An 18376-nucleotide genomic window follows, 5' to 3' on the forward strand; every position below is an offset into this window, starting at 1 on the left:
AGATTTATAGAGGGCAGGCAGGATTGGAAAACAGTAGCTGTCAGAGAAAGACAGTGCCTGACGCAAGGTCATCGACATTTATGTTAAATCAAAAAGTTTATTTTCCATAGATGCTGCCCAGCCTGCGAGTATTTCAGATTTACAGCAGATCCTGTTGTTTTTGCAAATTCCAGCATCATTTCTTTCCACTCCTCTTATCATCCATTTTCCTCAATTTACATTTCCTCCAAGACAGGTCAGTTATCATTAGTCACACAGCACCAAACTGGGCCCTTTGGCCCAACTGGTTCATGACAACCAATATTCCCATTTGAACTAGTCTCATTTTCCTGTGTTTGGTCCATATCCCTTTCAACCTTTCCTATCCACATACTTGTCCAAAGGCTTTTTAAATATTGTTAATATGCCTACCTTGATCACTTGCTCTGGCAGCTCATTCTGTACACTGTCCACTTCCTTTGGTGAAAAAGTTGTCCAAAGTTCCTATTAAATCTCTCCCCTTTCACATTAAACCTATGCCCTCTAGCTCCAGATTCACCAACCCTGGGAAAAAGTCTGCACATTTTTCCTTTCTACACCTCTCATAAATTGATGCACCTTTTCAGATCACCCCTCACTCTCCAACACGCCAATCAATAAAGTCCAAACCTGCTCAACCTCTCTCCACAACTCAGTCCCTAGAATCCCAGCAACTTCCTCTTAAATCTCCTCGACACTCCTTCCAGTTTAAGAGCACCTTTATGAAAGCAGGGTGACCAAAAACTCAACACAATATTCCAAATGTGGCCTTACCAATGTTTTGTACAACTGCAACATAATCTCCCAACTTCAATACTCATAACCTGACTGAAGGCCAGCATGCTAAAGATGCTCTTCACCACACTACACCACCATTTTCAAGGAAAAGTACTCCAAGCACTCCATCCTGCAATACTCTTTTAGGACCCATCATTCACTGTGAAAATTATACACTCAGCTGTCATCCAAAAATGAAATACCTCCCACTTATTTGAATTAAAGCCCATCTGTCATTCCTCAGCCCACTTATCCAGATGATCAAGATCCCACTGTAAATCCTGATAACTACCTTCACTGTCAGTAACCCTCACATATTTTTGTGTCACCTGCAAACTTACTAACACAACACAACACTTTTGGCCAGCATCTGCAGATTTTCTCTTGTTTGTCAATATAATCTCCTTCCCCCGGACTCCCCATCCACAGACAATTCCTTTATTCTCTCCATTCCTCCTCCTGTTCTGCAAATTAAGTTACACTAGCTTTCAAACTTTTCCTCATTCTGATAAGTCATTGATCTCTTTTCTTTCTCCCCTCTCTTCACAGATGCTGCCTGACCTGTTGAGAATCATAAAATCTTAGTCACCCAGCTCTACAGGCTCCTCAGCATATATTTCCTTACTGACCATTGAGTATCCATCAATATTCATCCTACTAACCAGCAATTGGCTTATAGCTTTCAATATCTTGCTGTTCAAGAGATTCCAATATTTTCTGCTTCAGATATCTAGAGTCTGCAGCTTTAGCAATGACAGCAAGTTAGAAATAATGGGAATGCTTTCTTTGGAACAGAGAAAGGAGACAATGGAGGTGCATAAAATTATGAAGCCCACAAATGGACTAAATAGGAGACTTTTATTTCCCTTAGAATAGGTCAAAATTCAGGGGAACATTTCATAGATGCATTAGAAAAAAGATGGAAAGGTCAGGGGGCTCTTGAACTCACAGCCTTAGCGGCATATTTTAAAAATACTGGAGTATACACAGTACTATGCAAAAGTCTGACATGTATATACATAGCTAAGACGTTTGTACAGTACTGTAATTTTAATGCATTGCACTGTATTGCTGCCACAAAAAAAATTCATGACATATGTGAGGGATTATAAACTTGATTCTGAAATGGCTCCATTGTGGACTGAGAGTGGGAAGGGGGCAGGGAAAGGGAAATCATGGTTGTGAAAAGGGAAGGCAGAGTGGAGACAGTGGGAAGCACTAGAGAAACAATCTGTAAAGATCAATAAACCAATTGCTTGGAATCAAACAACATTGCCTGGCATCTCAGGGCTGGGTGTGTCTACACCCATGCTACCCCCCACCCTATACTCCTCTGCCACAGTGCTGTACCTGAAGGGCCATAACATATAGGTTTATAGATCAACTGCTGGAAGATGGGCTTGGTAGTTGTCCAACCATTAGGGTTCACTGAACAACACCCTGTGTTATAAATGTCTGATTTTGTGATACAAAAAGATGAACACTGGCTAGTATTCTTCAGAATTCTCTACAGCATGACAATATACCATTCTGGAGTTGTAATATGGTTTACGAGAAATATTAAACCTTATATTGTAACGGGAAATTCAAAAGGAAAAATAGTCCAGCTATGACTTACAGGAATTAGGATAGTATCTAAACGAAGGAAGAAACTCTTACATTGCCAAAACAGTACGCCAATAAGTATGGAAAAAATTCTGAATTCAGCAAAGAACCTCCAAGGAATTGATAAGGATATAAACACTAGAATACAATATCAAGGCAGCAAATTATAAGAGCTTACATAGACTTGTGAAAAGAACAGAACTAGCAAAAGTTGATATGGATCCCTTACAGGTATACAGGAGAAATATTGGGAATAGAGAAATGACAGAAAAAATTTTGTAGAGAAATTAATGGTACTGAACTTGCAATGAATCCACTGGACCTGATAATCTGCACTTTACAGCTTTGAAGTATGCGACAACAGAGTGAATGGAAGTTTGTCAACTTCCAAATTTCTGATGTAGGGAATGGGAACAAAAGACTTGATAGTATAAAAATGAAATGGAAATTAAATTTCCCCTCAGTCTGACAAATCTATTTACATGTTTTCTGAGATTTTAACTAGGAGAGTAAGATAGCATTCCTATTTTGACATTCAGGAGATCTCTGATACGACGTTGCACAGATTATTAAACACAAAGGCACATAACTGTTGGCAATATACAGGGATATAGAGAAAAATAGAAAAATTATTTTCTTGGGTTGGAAGGCAAAGAGCAACAAAGTGCTGCATAGATCAATCCTGGGACACCAATTGCTAACATTCTGCATCAATGGTTTAGATGACCTGAACAATATCTCCAAGTCTGCTGAAGATACAGTATGAAGCTAGAAAGCAATGTGAGTTTGAGAAAGACAGAAAGGCTTCAGGGAGATTTAAACAGCCTCAGTTACTGGGGAAGGACAGGATTAATGGAATATTACTGTAATCAAACATAACAAAACAAAAAAAAGGCGAAGTATTTTTTAAATGGTGACAGATCCCCACAAGATGCTAATGTTCAAAGGAATTTGGGTATCCTTGTGTATAATGCACTAAAAGTTAGCAGTTACATAATGGAGACAGGAGCTTCGATTTATGTTGACAATGTATGCAAACAGAATTATACCACATGTGCTTCTGCGACAAATGGCAAATGCTCAGAACATTTCACGATTGGTGAGGTGCAATTTGGAGACAGTAACTACTGGAAGGTACTCCAGGTTGAATTGTTTCTCCAACACAGCACTGAAGAAATCAGCATAATTCAATCTCGTTCTGGAGGTGCTTTTCTTCTTTCGGGTTGACATTTATTAATGTGACGCAAATGGAGAAAGTGGAAGAATAATAAAGTCTCACCTCCTCTTCAGGAAGCAGCCTCCTTTTGGTCTCCTTAACTGGGAATCCACTGCCAAATTCCTTTGATGTGATGTCGGCACCATACTCCACAATAACATCCTCCTCAATGCTACTGACAAGTCGCCAGAATTCCTTCTCCACTAGCTCTGTTGGGACCATCTGCATAAGAAGGGAGAAAGGCAAGCATAAGGCCAGAGTGAAGGAGCACAACAGGGTCAGAGCAAGCTGGTGCATGGATCAGAGTGAGCTGGCGGTGGGTCAGAAGCAAGAGCAAACGAAGTGCAAGGTGACAAAGAGAGGTGAAAAGATGAGTGAGAGAAATAACAGAGCCGACAACTAACAAAACATTGTGGGTAGGGAAAGGACTGAATAATGACATTAGTAAGAGTAATGTGTTTCAGGGTTTGCAAGTACAAAATGCAGAGGAGAACTGGGAAGGAAAGGAAAAGCCTACCTGGTGGCTGCAGGAAGACATCTATGCTCAAAGGTGATGAGGTGCATGGTCTCAGTGTAGATGGGAGGGGAATCTAGGAGTGACTGACCGACTCAGACTACACAGGGAGGGTATGAACCTATCAGGGAGTTAAGAGGACTAGGTACAACACACACGAGAGAGGCTGTTGTGAAGATCAAGCAAAGGAGGTGTATGCTGAGATGGATTGCTGGGAGGGACAGTCAGCAGAGACGGACAGGATGCACATATGCCTCTGAGGGTGTTTGACATCAAGTAGGTAAAGGTGCACGTGATAGATATTAGTGAAGCACAGCTTCTTGGTGGTGAGGTGAAGAACGATCAGACTGATAAATCACACTCTTCATTACCAGGTATTCATACATCTAGCCATGTAAATCAAGTAGGGATGTTCAAAAATAATAGCCTGGGTTCCACTCACATGGATACCAAACAGTAAGCCAATTTAAATTACAGAGAATCTACTCATGGATTTGTGTTTGACAGCAGAATTTGTTTGAAAATGCTCTTAGACTTCATTAGTCCAAGTGATTTGACAGCAATGATGATTTAATAGACTCAAATCCCTACACAAAACCTCTAAAATATCCTGTACTTTGCACAGAGTAATACAGCACAGAAACAGGTCTTTTGGTTCAATCAGTCCATGCTGACCAAAGTATCCTCCTTAGACAATAGACCATAAGACATAGGAGCAGAATTAGGCCATTAGGCTAATTGAGTCTACTCTGCCATTCAATCACAGCTGATCCTTTTCTTCCCCCTCCTCAGCCCCATTCCCCGGATTTCTCCCCATAACCTTTGATGCTATGTTCAATCAAGAACCATCAATTTCAGACTTAAATACAACCAAAGACCAGGCCTCCAGAGCTGCCTGTAGTAACAAATTCCACAAATTCACCACTCTCTGGCTAAAGAAATTCTCCACATCCCTGTTTTAAATAGACGCCCTCTATCCTGAGGCTGTGCTCTCTTGTCCTAAACTCTCCCATCCTTTCCGTTTCTACTCTGTCTACACTTTTAAACATTCTAAAATACCCCCTCATCCTTCTAAATTCAGTTGTCTGCATTTGGCCCATAATCCTTCAAGCCTCCTCCCTCCAAATACCCATACGAATGCCTCTTACATGTTGCAACTATATCAACTACATCCTCTGGCAGTTCATTCCAGATATTCACTCCATCTGTGTAAAGAAGTTACCTCCCAGGTCCCTTTTACATCTCTTCCCCCCTTATCTTGGCCTATTTTGAACTCTGCCAGACTAAATGTGAACTTAACTATAACTGAAATTGAATTTGAATTATTACAATCATATCAAAGCACTTCTCCACTGGCCAAGACTCAACCCTTTTCTGACCAAGGAAAAAGATTTATATTAACTCTCTCCAAACAATGTTAGTGAAAAGTCTGAACATGTACAGTTTCTTTTTGTCTTGCCATACACGTTATCTTTACCAACCCCGCACCCTCACCACCACCAACTTAGAGACCAAGTTTTATAAACTTAACCTAGGAAGTTTACAAATAGATGAACAAGGTTAAAGATCTCCTCTGAAATACAGTTGCAAAGTGCCAAAAACAAATATTCCACCCACCAGTGCGATTAGAAATTTATAGATCCAAATGACAAAGCAATTACTTTGAACTGAGAGTTCCATTTCAAAGATACAGACCAGAATTTTTCCATGATTTCTCCTCAGAAACACCATACAATGATATTTCTGCAGTTACTACAGATACTGAATGGCAGAACTCTCCCATCCTTCACAATTTCTCTTTCCAACCCCAACACCATAGCTGAAGAATTAGAACAGCACAACACATGGCTCCAAACCTAAATGAGCACAAACATTTTTGTATTTGTTCTTAACATTGAACCAACTGGCAACTTGCTTTGAATCTCTATTGGTTTCCAGAGTAATCACATCAGTCCCAGTTCTCCACTTGTTTCGTTATAACCTAGTCTCTCACACACACCCTTCAACTTCACCTTGACTCTCCATCTCTGCCTGAATGTTAGGGACAATTTAGAATAGCCAATTAAAATACCAACCAGCATGTCCTTGGGATGCACTCAGAGAAAAAACCCAGGTGCTCACACAGAGAATGCGAAATCTCCATAAGGCAGAAAGCTTGAAGTTATAAAGTGCAGCATCCTTGGGGGGAATAAATGTAATCATCTACTCAGCCTCTGTTGCCACGACAAAGACTTCAGGGTATCAAAGTCATATTATTCTGCCTCGTTCCTGCACCTGGACCATAGTCCTCCATACCCCTCCAATCCCATGGTGGATTGAAATAGAAAGATCTCAATTACTACATGTGGCCATAGGCAAACAATGATTGATATAATGGGGGGGAACAATGGGAGGTACAGCATGCTTGAGAATATCGAAGGTAAAGGCCATGTTTGTACTTATGATGGGTTGAAGTTTCGGAGGCACACAGGTAAGGCAGAGTGACTAAACAGTGTTCACAAGGGGGAAAAAGACAGATGGGCACAATATGTACTGAGGGCACAGAGGAACGATGAGGAGAGAATTTACAAAAAGAGAGTGATAAACACAGCTACAAAGAAGCCTAGAAGTGACACTGTGTGATGGACACAGTATGACAAAATCTCAGCAAGGACTGCAACAAATTTTACCACCCGGAGGAATATTTCAAGCAAAATTTTGAAATATTAATCTACAAGCTTGTTCAGATAATTAAACGTCCCATAGAATATTTTATTTGATAAGCTGACATTCTTCTCCAATGAAAATTAATCAGAAAGCATTTATAAAATATCCCATCATGGATCACACGATCATATATTATTGTTGGCTTTTTGTACTAAAGGGTCATTAAATCAAACTATTGATTGCTTATTTCCCTATTTTCTATTTCTATGATAAAATCCATCTTTACTACATATTTGAATTATACAGCTCAAAACTAGTTTTAACAAGGTTTGTATTGCATATAATTAATTCATAATTAAACTAGGTTTAACTAGCAAATACAAGAATCATAAAGTCTCCACAAAAACACAGTTATTGCCATCCACAACACACATAGCTTGAGCACATGACTGAAAAAAAAATAAGGCCACTTTAGACACATTCAGTTAACACTTACTGGTTTAATTAAAACATTACTGCAACTTCTAAACCAACCTCATGCCTACCTCCTTCCAATCCCCCTGTAGGAAATGTCATCATTTCTGCAATGCAGATCAGAATTCAGGAAAATCTGAGAGAGTAACACTACAATTACTGGAAACAGGGTTAGAACAGAAACTGCTTGAAATATTCAGCAGATTCACAGATGCTGTAGAGAGCAAAACAGTTCATATTTCAGAGGCATGACCTTAGATCAGAAATGATTAAACACCAACTCTCCACAGATACTGCTCAACGTGCTATTATATTGGAGAACTTGCACTTTGAGCCATTTTCTACCTGGTGTTGTCAATCCTTCCATTTCTCAATAGTTGCAGCACATACTAACATGCATTTACTTTCTGCACCATCAATCCTGACACAATTTGTTTCTATGAAGGTGCTCCTACTGGCAGCACAGAGACATACAAAGTGGTGCAAAGAGTGAAGCTTTGCAAAAGACAAAGAAATCTGAAGAGCTTTTGCTCTGATTTAAAAATCACTTTTACTAATAATTTCAATTATTTTTCAGCATCTTTAACTGTGTCCGTGTTAGTAGTGCTTTTAAACCCAAGGCTTCAGGATCATACGGTTTCCACACGTAATTTTGTAGATTTGGGAATTGAGGGGAAGAATTAATTAATTATATACAATACAAATAACTAAAATTGAAAGCGTGGAGAAAATTCACAAGGATGTTGGCAAGACTTGAGAACCTGAGTTATAGCTAAAGGTTGAATAGCTTAGGCGAGTGTTGGACAATGAGAGGAAATCTCCGGAGTTACACAAAATTATGAGGCGCAAAGATAGGGTATATATTTGCAGGCTTTTCCCCCTCCCTCTTAGGTTGGGTGAGACTAGACCAAGATGTCGTAAGTTTAAAGTGAAAGGTGAAATATTTAAGGGGAACCCAAGGGGGAGCTTTTTTACCCAGAGGATGGGGCAAGTGCAGAATGAGCTGCTAGCAGAGGTGCTGGATGTGGTTTTAATAAAATTTAAGATAAGATTAGAATGGATGAGAGGCATATGGAGGGCTATAGTCTGGGTACAGGTAGATGGGACTAGGCAGAAAAATAGGTCAGCACAGACCAGATCAGCTGAAGATCCTAATTCTGTGGTGTAGTGCTCTATGACTTTAATTAATTCAGAGGTTCCTTTCCTAAATTTGTCGCTCAAGCACAGAGGTATTGGCCTGGAAGTACTAACACAGCCTATGCTCAACAGGAGAATAAGGAGGAAATAGTTCATTTGTCCATAATAGAGACTTGGTCTATATATCAGCATTAAAATTTTTATTTCTAATCTATATGCCAGATTGCACTTAGTTAAGTATTAATAAATCATAATTATCTTATTCTACTAAGCTTAACAGCAACGTGCTGTGGGAAGATTTTGAATTTGTTTATAACACACAAAACAATCCTGATCTGATTGAACTGATTCCACACCAGAAGCAGCTAAGCATTAGCAAACATACTTACATGTACTGGCATGTTGAAGTAATCTGACTTGAAGTTATCTGCCATCTCACCAAAGCTCTGGAGAGTGTACTCCCTGACTGCCTGCTCAAAGCCAAATGCCTCTGGTGGCTTACTGCATGCCTGTGATTGCAGAGAAGAGAGGTGGGGGGAAGGCGGTGGAGAACAGAAATCCAGTAAAACATCAAAAGACAGCTTATATTCACTTCAGATACATTTGCCCCCTACATCCAAATATACATCTGAAGACAATTCTTTATAAAGCTCCATCACATCTGACCATACGATGACGAGCAGCAGAGATCCAAACTCAAGACAATATCTTGGGATCATAGAGTACATCTAATGTCCTGGGATCTTAGATGAGATAATCTAATGACATTAACCTTACTTCTAAAGATAAGCACATTTTTGACATTTTTATTGTGATCTATATGTTGAAACTTATGTTTGAATAAGACACATAAGCATTAAGAACAAGAGAAGAGTCTCAGAAACAACCTATTCTCAGAAGAGTTAACTATGAGGAATGATTGCTTAAAAAGATCCAGGATAATCAGAAGAAGTAAACGCAGCCTGTCAACTAAACAAGGTTTAGTCAACAATGTGCAGCAAAAAAACCAAAGTATTGTGCTCTGCACCCTTGTGTGGCAAAGGTAATTTTTACATAACATTATAATTCCAAGGTTAACATCAAGCAAAAGATAGTCAACTGTACACAACCAACATGGAAACCAAATGATTTGCTAGGTACCATTACCCACTGATGGGACACTCACTGCTCGTGTTTAATTGAGTGTTATTATTTGTCTGCCTGATCAATATAAAGATAATTACCTTGAAATAGTTTGTATGCAACTCATTTCAAAAATAATGCAAAGAATCATTGTACATGAGCAAAAAAAGCACATCAAGATAAATCATGATCACTTAATATTTAATATCTATTTCAAAATATTAGTTATCTATAACCTTAATCAACACCAGCAAACTCAATCTACGAGCTAACAATACTAAAAGATTTATACAAAGGATTGCTTGTCCTTTTGTGTCATATTTCAATCTGGACAACTTCCCTTCATATTTATCATTAAACAAGAGACCAAACTGTTCATAAATGATTAATCAAAGCTGCCAAGCATCAAAATCTCAATCAATCCACAAAAGGGTTCTGTGTAATTCTCAGGAACCCCAAACAGTGAAAAGGCTGAGAGCCTAATGACCTATTTGGTAGCACGCGCTGACCAACAACAATTCCAAATTGTCATGTTTCACCTGGGTGACACCTGATGCCCAGCTCTGCTAACTCAGTATTAAAGCTTGAAGAGCAAGCCCAAATCACCATACTAACAGAAAGTTGGGAGGAAATAGGATCATGAAGTGATGGGGGGGGGGAGTTTATTTTGTTCTGTTTATGTTTTTCAGATTAAGGATGTGGAGAAGGAAATAAGAACTTATTAACTGCATGAAAAATGATCTCCAAAATGCAAACCAGCACAGCTCTTTGCCACATGGCATGCTTCCAATAGAGATCAAAATTGAAGTAGTATTTGTTAAAATGACTGTGACTCTAGGACTACTGCCAGAATTGAAAGAAAAAAACTGTACCACTACCAAATAAATTAGATAAACTTTCTGAAGGATGAAAGGAAAAGCTCAAGTGATAGAATCCATAAAGACTATGGCTCAATTCAGTGTGAGAGACTGAAAGGTAGTATGTGGAGCACAAGCATTTTGATTTTTATGTAATGCTTGTCATTTAAGACAATCCACACTCTCTCCCACAAGTTTATTTTAGGACAATGTAAGCCAAAATCTATAAAGGTCACTAAGCCTTGAGATAACAATTACAAACTTGTGCCTAGACTGTACCAATATCAAGTACATTTGAACCCCAAAAGTTAACGGGGTCAAAGACTGCCAAAAATACTCCATGTTAGTAACATTGCCCATAAAGGCTTCTGTGGTAAAGCTAGCAAGCATTTGTTGCAAGTAGTTAGTTGCCCTTGCTGAGTCTGTTATACATTTGGCAAACTTGGACTTCCTGATGTTCAAAATTTCAGGATTCCCCAGCCCAACCAAGACGGGGAGCCTGAAATTATAATAAAAAAATGTGCATAAACTCTCACATAAATTGCAACAAAGAAAAGGCAGCAGGATCTATTGTTGAAGAAGCAATTAATATCCACAAAATAATTTTTTTTCTCCCCCAGCGTTAGCAATTGTAACCCTCTCACCAGGGCTCGTACACCAACTTAGCTCATAAGTGAACTCTTAACAGCCATATGACTCAGCGGTGAGATGGTCAACTTTCACAAGCAACATACATTTAGGGCTGGTACGAATTGGGATTCAACCAAACAGGAATGATGGAATGGTCCGATTAAAGCAACTTCGATTTGAGAGACTGCTGTGTAAATACTAGCCAAACACCGTTATCAGTAGCCCAAAAATTACAGATTGTACACCAGCATAAAGTTATAAAGGTAGATTTACCAATTTTCAACTTTATCCAACAGTTAACAGAGAAAGAAAAAAAAAATTTAAAAGGGCCAATTAGAGTTAAACCAGTCTAAATGTGCACAAATGTTGGAGCTCATTTCTGCAGTAGCTAGGTATATCACTTTACTCATGGTGTGAACTCTCATCACCAACCACATGTAGAACTTCCCTTCTAGGAATCCTCCATCTTGCGAAGCACTCCTTGTAATAGTCTCCCCTTCGGATGGGATCCTCTGGGCATCTTCTCTGGTGCTCTTCTCCCCGCACCTCCTGCCAAAGAGCTCCAAACTAAACCACTATCCTTCAGAAATCCCTTCCCGCCCAGCTCTCTAGAACCTTCTCACCCATCCCACAATCCTGATTGGCTGACACAACATTCCTAAGTTGGACAACATAGCTCCTTAACTTTGGCGGAACCAAAACACTCTCGCCAGCAGGACACACTGTTTTTACAGGAACCGCTTAAATAAAATACCTCACAGCATAGTGGTAGAGATCTTAACCGGGTACTACACAATATGGCAAAGCATTGTCCTTGTGTGTATTTGTATTAATCCTTCAAGTGTGTATCTAGATAACCATCTCAAAGTAACACACACAGCTAAGATGCAGATTACTACCTACAGAACAGCAAGACCTATTCACACAGTTATCTTTTTATATGGAAGCCTTCTGCAACCTTAAATCTCAACCTACCTCCACCCCAAAAGAAATATGCCCACTATTTTAATCTTTTTTAATTTGGGGAGGAGGAGTGGGAGAGTGAGGAAGGATATTTGCATGAACTCAAAGGGATACTATCAAAAACGTCTAAGCCCAAAAAAAAAGATTTGCCACATCTGTCTTGAACAGCCCTGTAGCGGTGTGCTACAAACAGCGCTAAAATTACGACACGGAGTCGGTAACTGCAGTCGAAGGAAAAACTTTATTCGAAAACTTCAGCCTCACTTTTAAGCCTCTGTCAACCGGCCCCCCATGGCGAAGAGGCTCCAAAGCTCTGTGCTCGCAAACCCCCGTAGGCTATCTAATTGTGAGTCGGTTCGCATACGCTAGGAAATGAGCCGCCACATAACCCCCCCCCAGAACCGGCGATACACCCCCCAATGTCCACAGCCTGGGCCAGAACCTGCTTGGGAGGTCGGCCTCTGCGCCGAGGCGCCGGAAACTCGGCCGGTTGCGCCAGGTCCACATGGGCCGGCTTGAGGCGGTCCACCGTGAAAACCTCCTCCTTCCCCCCAACGTCCAGCACGAACGTGGACCCGTTGTTCCGGAGCACCGTAAACGGCCCCTCGTATGGCCGCTGCAGCGGTGGCCGATGCCCGCCCCTTCGTACAAACACAAACTTACAGTTCCGTAGGTCTTTGGGTACGCAGGTCGGGTGCCGCCCATGCTGTGAAGTGGGTATGGGGGCCAGGTTACCGAGCTTCTCGCGAAGTCTGCCCAGGACTGCAGCGGGTTCTTCCCCTTGCCCCCTCGGGGCTGGTAGGAACTCCCCGGGGACGGCCAGGGGCGCGCCGTATACCAACTCGGCCGACGAGGCGTGCAGGTCGACCTTGGGCGCTGTGCGGATGCCGAGAAGGACCCAGGGAAGCTCGTCCGCCCAGTTGGCTCCTCGCAGGCGGGCCATGAGGGCCGACTTCAGGTGACGGTGGAAACGCTCCACTAGCCCGTTCGACTGTGGGTGGTAGGCAGTGGTGTGGTGCAGCTGAGTCCCCAAAAGGCTGGCCATAGCTGACCACAGGCTGGAGGTGAACTGGGCGCCTCTGTCGGAGGTAATGTGGGCTGGTACACCAAAGCGGGATATCCAGGTGGCGATCAGGGCTCGGGCGCAAGATTCGGAGGTGGTGTCGGTGAGCGGGACCGCCTCTGGCCATCTTGTGAACCGGTCCACGATAGTCAGGAGGTAACGCGCTCCGCGCGACACTGGCAGGGGGCCCACGATATCCACATGAATGTGGTCGAAACGCCGGTGGGCGGGATGGAACTGCTGCGGTGGGGCTTTGGTGTGCCGCTGAACCTTGGCCGTCTGGCAGTGCATGCACGTCCTGGCCCATTCACTGACCTGTTTGCGGAGTCCGTGCCAAACGAACCTGCTGGAAACCATCCGGACAGTTGTCCGGATGGAGGGATGCGCCAAGTTATGAATGGAGTCGAAAACACGTCGCCGCCAGGCTGCGGGGACGACCGGACGGGGCTGGTTGGTGGCGACGTCACAGAGTAGGGTCCTCTCACCTGGGCCCACGGGGAAGTCCTGGAGCTGCAAACCAGAGACTGCAGTCCTGTAACTCGGAATCTCCTCATCTACCTGCTGTGCCTCTGCCAGTGCCTCAAAGTCTACCCCTTGGGAAAGGGCATGAACGGTAGGGCGAGAGAGCGCATCCGCCACGACATTGTCCTTACCCGAGACGTGCCGGACATCCGTTGTGTATTCAGAGATGTAGGACAGGTGGCGTTGCTGGCGGGATGACCAGGGGTCGGATGCTTTCGTAAACGCAAAGGTAAGCGGTTTGTGGTCCGTGAACGCGGTGAAGGGCCGACCTTCTAGGAAGTACCTGAAATGCCGGATTGCCAGGTAGAGCGCCAACAGTTCCCGGTCAAAAGCACTGTACTTGAGCTCGGGTGGCCGCAGGTGTTTGCTGAAAAACGCCAGGGGTTGCCAGCGACCTGCGATGAGCTGCTCCAGCACCCCACCGACTGCCGTGTTTGATGCGTCCACTGTGAGGGCGGTAGGGGTGTCCATTCTGGGATGTACTAGCATTGCGGCGTCAGCCAAAGCTTCCTTCGTTTGAACGAAAGCGGCGGCGGACTCCTCGTCCCAGGTAATGTCCTTGCTCGGACCCGACATCAGGGCGAACAGGGGGCGCATGATCCGGGCAGCTGAAGGGAGGAAGCGGCGGTAGAAATTGACCATACCTACGAATTCCTGAAGGCCTTTGACCGTGGTGGGTCGGGGGAAGTGGCGGACCGCTTCTACCTTAGCGGGCAGAGGGGTTGCCCCGTCTTTAGTAATCCTGTGGCCCAGGAAGTCAATGGTATCAAGTCCGAACTGGCATTTGGCAGGGTTAATTGTAAGACCGTACTCACTCAGTCGGGCGCAGAGTTGACGGAGGTGGGACAGATGCTCCTGACGACTGCCGCTGGCTATGAGGATGTCATCCAAATAGATGAACGCGAAGTCCAGGTCCCGTCCCACCGCGTCCATTAACCGCTGGAACGTCTGTGCGGCATTCTTCAGGCCGAACGGCATGCGGAGGAACTCGAAGAGGCCAAACGGGGTGATGAGAGCCGTCTTGGGGACGTCGTCAGGATGCATCGGGATTTGATGGTACCCTCGGACAAGGTCGACCTTGGAGAAGATCCGGGCGCCGTGCAGGTTTGCCGCAAAGTCCTGAATGTGCGGCACAGGGTAGCGGTCCGGTGTGGTAGCCTCGTTCAGCCTGCGGTAGTCGCCGCACGGTCTCCAGCCCCCCGTCGCTTTGGGCACCATGTGCAGGGGGGAAGCCCAGGGGCTGTCGGACCGCCGGATGATCCCCAATTCCTCCATTCTCTGGAACTCCTCCTTCGCCAGTCGGAGCTTGTCCGGGGGAAGCCGCCGAGCACGGGCATGGAGGGGTGGTCCCTGTGTCGGGATGTGGTGCTGTACGCCGTGCCTGGGCATGGCTGCTGTGAACTGCGGTGCCAGAACCGATGGGAACTCCGCCAGGACCCTGGTGAAGTCGTTGTCGGACAGCGTGATGGAGCCGAGGTGAGGGGCTGGCAACTGGGCCGCGCCCAGGGAGAACGTCTGAAAGGTCTCGGCGTGTACCAGTCTCTTCCTGGGCAGGTCAACCAGCAGGCTGTGAGCTCGCAAAAAATCCGCACCCAGAAGCGGTTGGGCTACGGCGGCCAGTGTGAAGTCCCACGTGAACTGGCTGGGGCCGAACTGTAGCTGCACCTGACGGGTGCCATAGGTCCTTACTGTGCTGCCATTCACGGCCCTCAGGGGGGGACCCGGTGCCCTGCTGCGAGTGTCATAACTTGTCGGAGGTAAAACGCTGACCTCAGCCCCAGTATCGACCAAAAAGCGGCGTCCCGACCTGCTATCCCACACATACAGGAGGCTATCCCGATGGCCAGCCGCCGTAGCCATCAGCGGCGGCTGGCCCTGGCGTTTCCCGGGAACTTGCAGGGCGGGCGGCAACGGCGGGCTTCTGCGCCCCACCGCTGGTGGTAGAAGCACCAGTGGTCATTGGGCCGGGGGTTAGTGGGCTCTGCGGCCGGGCCTGGACTGGTTTGCTGCCGGGAGCGTGGCTGGGAGATCTGTGCGATGGACGCCCCGCTCACCTTTTTGGCGTTCCACAGCAAGTCCGCCCGGGCTGCCACCTTCCGGGGGTCACTGAAATCCGCGTCGGACAGCAGCAGGCGTATGTCCTCGGGCAGCTGCTCCAGGAATGCCTGCTCAAACATGAGGCCTGTGTGTCCCTCGGCCAGAGACAACATCTCGTTCATTAAAGCCGATGGAGGTCTGTCGCCCAAGCCATCCAGGTGCAGTAAACGGGCAGCCCGCTCGCGCCGTGAGAGTCCGAAAATCCTGAGGAGCAGGGCTTTGAATTCCGTGTACTTGCCGTCTGCCGGGGGCGACTGTACGAACTCCGCGACCTGGGCAGCTGTGTCCTGGTCGAGGGAGCCCACCACGTAGTAGTAGCGGGTGTCTTCTGAGGTGATCCGGCGAACGTGGAATTGGGCTTCGGCTTGCTGGAAGCATAGGTCCGGGCGCTGTGTCCAGAAACCCGGCAGTTTCAACGAAACCGCATGAACAGAGGCGGCGTCGGTCATTTCTGGTCCAAAAATCGTTTGGACCGTCGGGGTCACCAATTGTAGCGGTGTGCTACAAACAGCGCTAAAATTACGACACGGAGTCGGTAACTGCAGTCGAAGGAAAAACCTTATTCGAAAACTTCAGCCTCACTTTTAAGCCTCTGTCAACCGGCCCCCCATGGCGAAGAGGCTCCAAAGCTCTGTGCTCGCAAACCCCCGTAGGCTATCTAATTGTGAGTCGGTTCGCATACGCTAGGAAATGAGCCGCCACAGCCCCTTATTTTAAACAATTACATTTGGTTCTAGATTTCAAGAAGAAAGAATATCTCCATAACCCCTCAATCTTATGTTTCAATCAATTACTCTCCATCTTATAAACTCCAGCAATACAGGGTCATTTCCTCAGAAGACAACTCAGCCATTCTAGGCATCATCCTTCCCAAAACAGCTCCTAATGCATGAATATCATTCATAAATCTTGCTTCAAAGCACTGCAGATGAGGCAACAAGGAAAACTGATGGATCAAAGAAAGTGGGGGGGCAAGGCTGCAACTGTGAGAGTTGGAACAACATAAACAAGAAAAACAGAAGAAATGGGGAAACCAGCATATAACATTGGATAGGGAAAGACTGAGGGGAAGGCAGCATGAAGGTAAAGTGACAGAAAGGATAGAAAAAGTGAATGGGAAATGACTGAGAAAACAGTGAGAGAGCGAAAAAAGCACAAACCCTTGGAGATCCTGTGGAGGTTGACAGTTATATGGAAATGATTTCCTGGAGCTGTGTATTTCAGACAGTAAATAGGTCATAGTTGATGGGAACAGCATTGAAGAAACCAATAGGGAATAAGTTGCCTGGAACCAAATGTGGGAAAGACGATGAGGGAGAGCAAGTGTAACAGTGAAGGAAGCCAACTGGCAGGAACAGTGCTGTCAGGTAGCTCAGTGGAGCCAGAAGACTATAGCAGTGTTGCATTCAACAGTTCGTTCACACCAATAATTATTTTTCCAGAGTGGAGAGGTGCAGGAGTGTCCTCCAGAGGTTGATGCATGCATCAGCAGTCTTTCTGATAAAATAATAACCTGGACTTGAATATACAAATAATATTAAACTACAATGAAATAACAATTAACACCAAGGAAGCCAGTACCAAACCTCAGAGAAATAAAGTTGAATAGACAGATTTTTTAAGCTGTCATTGTGTACAATGATACATTTTAGCAGGAAAGATGAAAAACAACAGACAAAATGGGGTAAAGTTCATACTAGTTCAGAATTAAAGAAACTCAAGTATTAAACAACTTAAGATAGTTGAGCCACATAATAAACAAACTGAACATGATTAAATTGAGAGACTGTAGCAGACACACAAAACTTCTGCCACTCTGAAGGATGGTTTAGGAAGAAAGAAACGGGGTGCTGAAAAGAGTTTTAATTAATTGACAAGGATAAGGCACAGGTACATAGTTAGCACTGATCTGAGGAAAAGGACGCAAAACTGATTTGGATGGATAAATAAAACCAATATTTCAAGGACCGTGATCATAATTCTTCAAGTTTCTAGATTGCTATGGATTGTTCAGAAATTAAGGTCCTAAATATGAGAAAGGCTGATTATAATAGTTAAGTCAGAACCTGGCAAAAGTGGGGTCTGTCCAGGGTCCTAGATAGCTGTAACATTACCTCTCAGCTCCTAAACTCAATCCCACGATCATGAAGGCCAACACACCGTATGCCTTTTTAACCAGAGTCAACCTGCATAGTAGCTTTGCGTGTCCTATGGACTTGGACCCCAAGATCCCTCTGATCCTCCACACTGCCAAGAGTCTTACCATTAATACTATATACTGCCTTCATATTTGACCTACCAAATTACAGTACAGAAGTATTCTATCCTTTAACAGGAGCTGGCCACCATCCAACCCGATGTCAATGTTCATCAGTCACTGAAAGTAAGCATGCAGGTACAGTAGGCAGTGAAGAAAGCTAATGGCATGCTGGCCTTCATAACAAGGGGAGTTGAGTATAGGAGCAAAGAGGTCCTTCTGCAGTTGTACAGGGCCCTGGTGAGACCACACCTGGAGTATTGTGTGCAGTTCTGGTCTCCAAATTTGAGGAAGGACATTCTTGCTATTGAGGGAGTGCAGCGTAGGTTCACAAGGTTAATTCCCAGGATGGCAGGACTGCCATATGTTGAAATATTGGAGCTTGTATACACTGGAGTTTAGAAGAATGAGAGGGGATCTGATTGAAACATATAAGATCATTAAGGGATTAGACACGCTAGAGGCAGGAAACAAGTAC

At 44.4% G+C, this 18376-nt stretch overlaps 1 protein-coding gene across 1 annotated transcript in view; it reads right to left on the reverse strand.

The window, feature by feature from the left end:
- kdm5a (lysine demethylase 5A) overlaps positions 1–18376 on the reverse strand; it is a 169776-nt gene that overhangs the window by 82809 nt on the left and 68591 nt on the right. Inside the window, exons 9-10 of the mRNA XM_059977706.1 lie at positions 8777–8896; positions 3680–3838 (exon numbers count right to left, since the gene is read on the reverse strand). Coding sequence (XP_059833689.1) covers positions 3680–3838; positions 8777–8896 — 279 coding nt within the window. The remainder of the gene's footprint in view (positions 1–3679; positions 3839–8776; positions 8897–18376) is intronic.

The sequence above is a fragment of the Hypanus sabinus genome, chromosome 8 (genome assembly GCF_030144855.1).
Source record: "Hypanus sabinus isolate sHypSab1 chromosome 8, sHypSab1.hap1, whole genome shotgun sequence".
Classification (NCBI taxonomy): domain Eukaryota; kingdom Metazoa; phylum Chordata; class Chondrichthyes; order Myliobatiformes; family Dasyatidae; genus Hypanus; species Hypanus sabinus.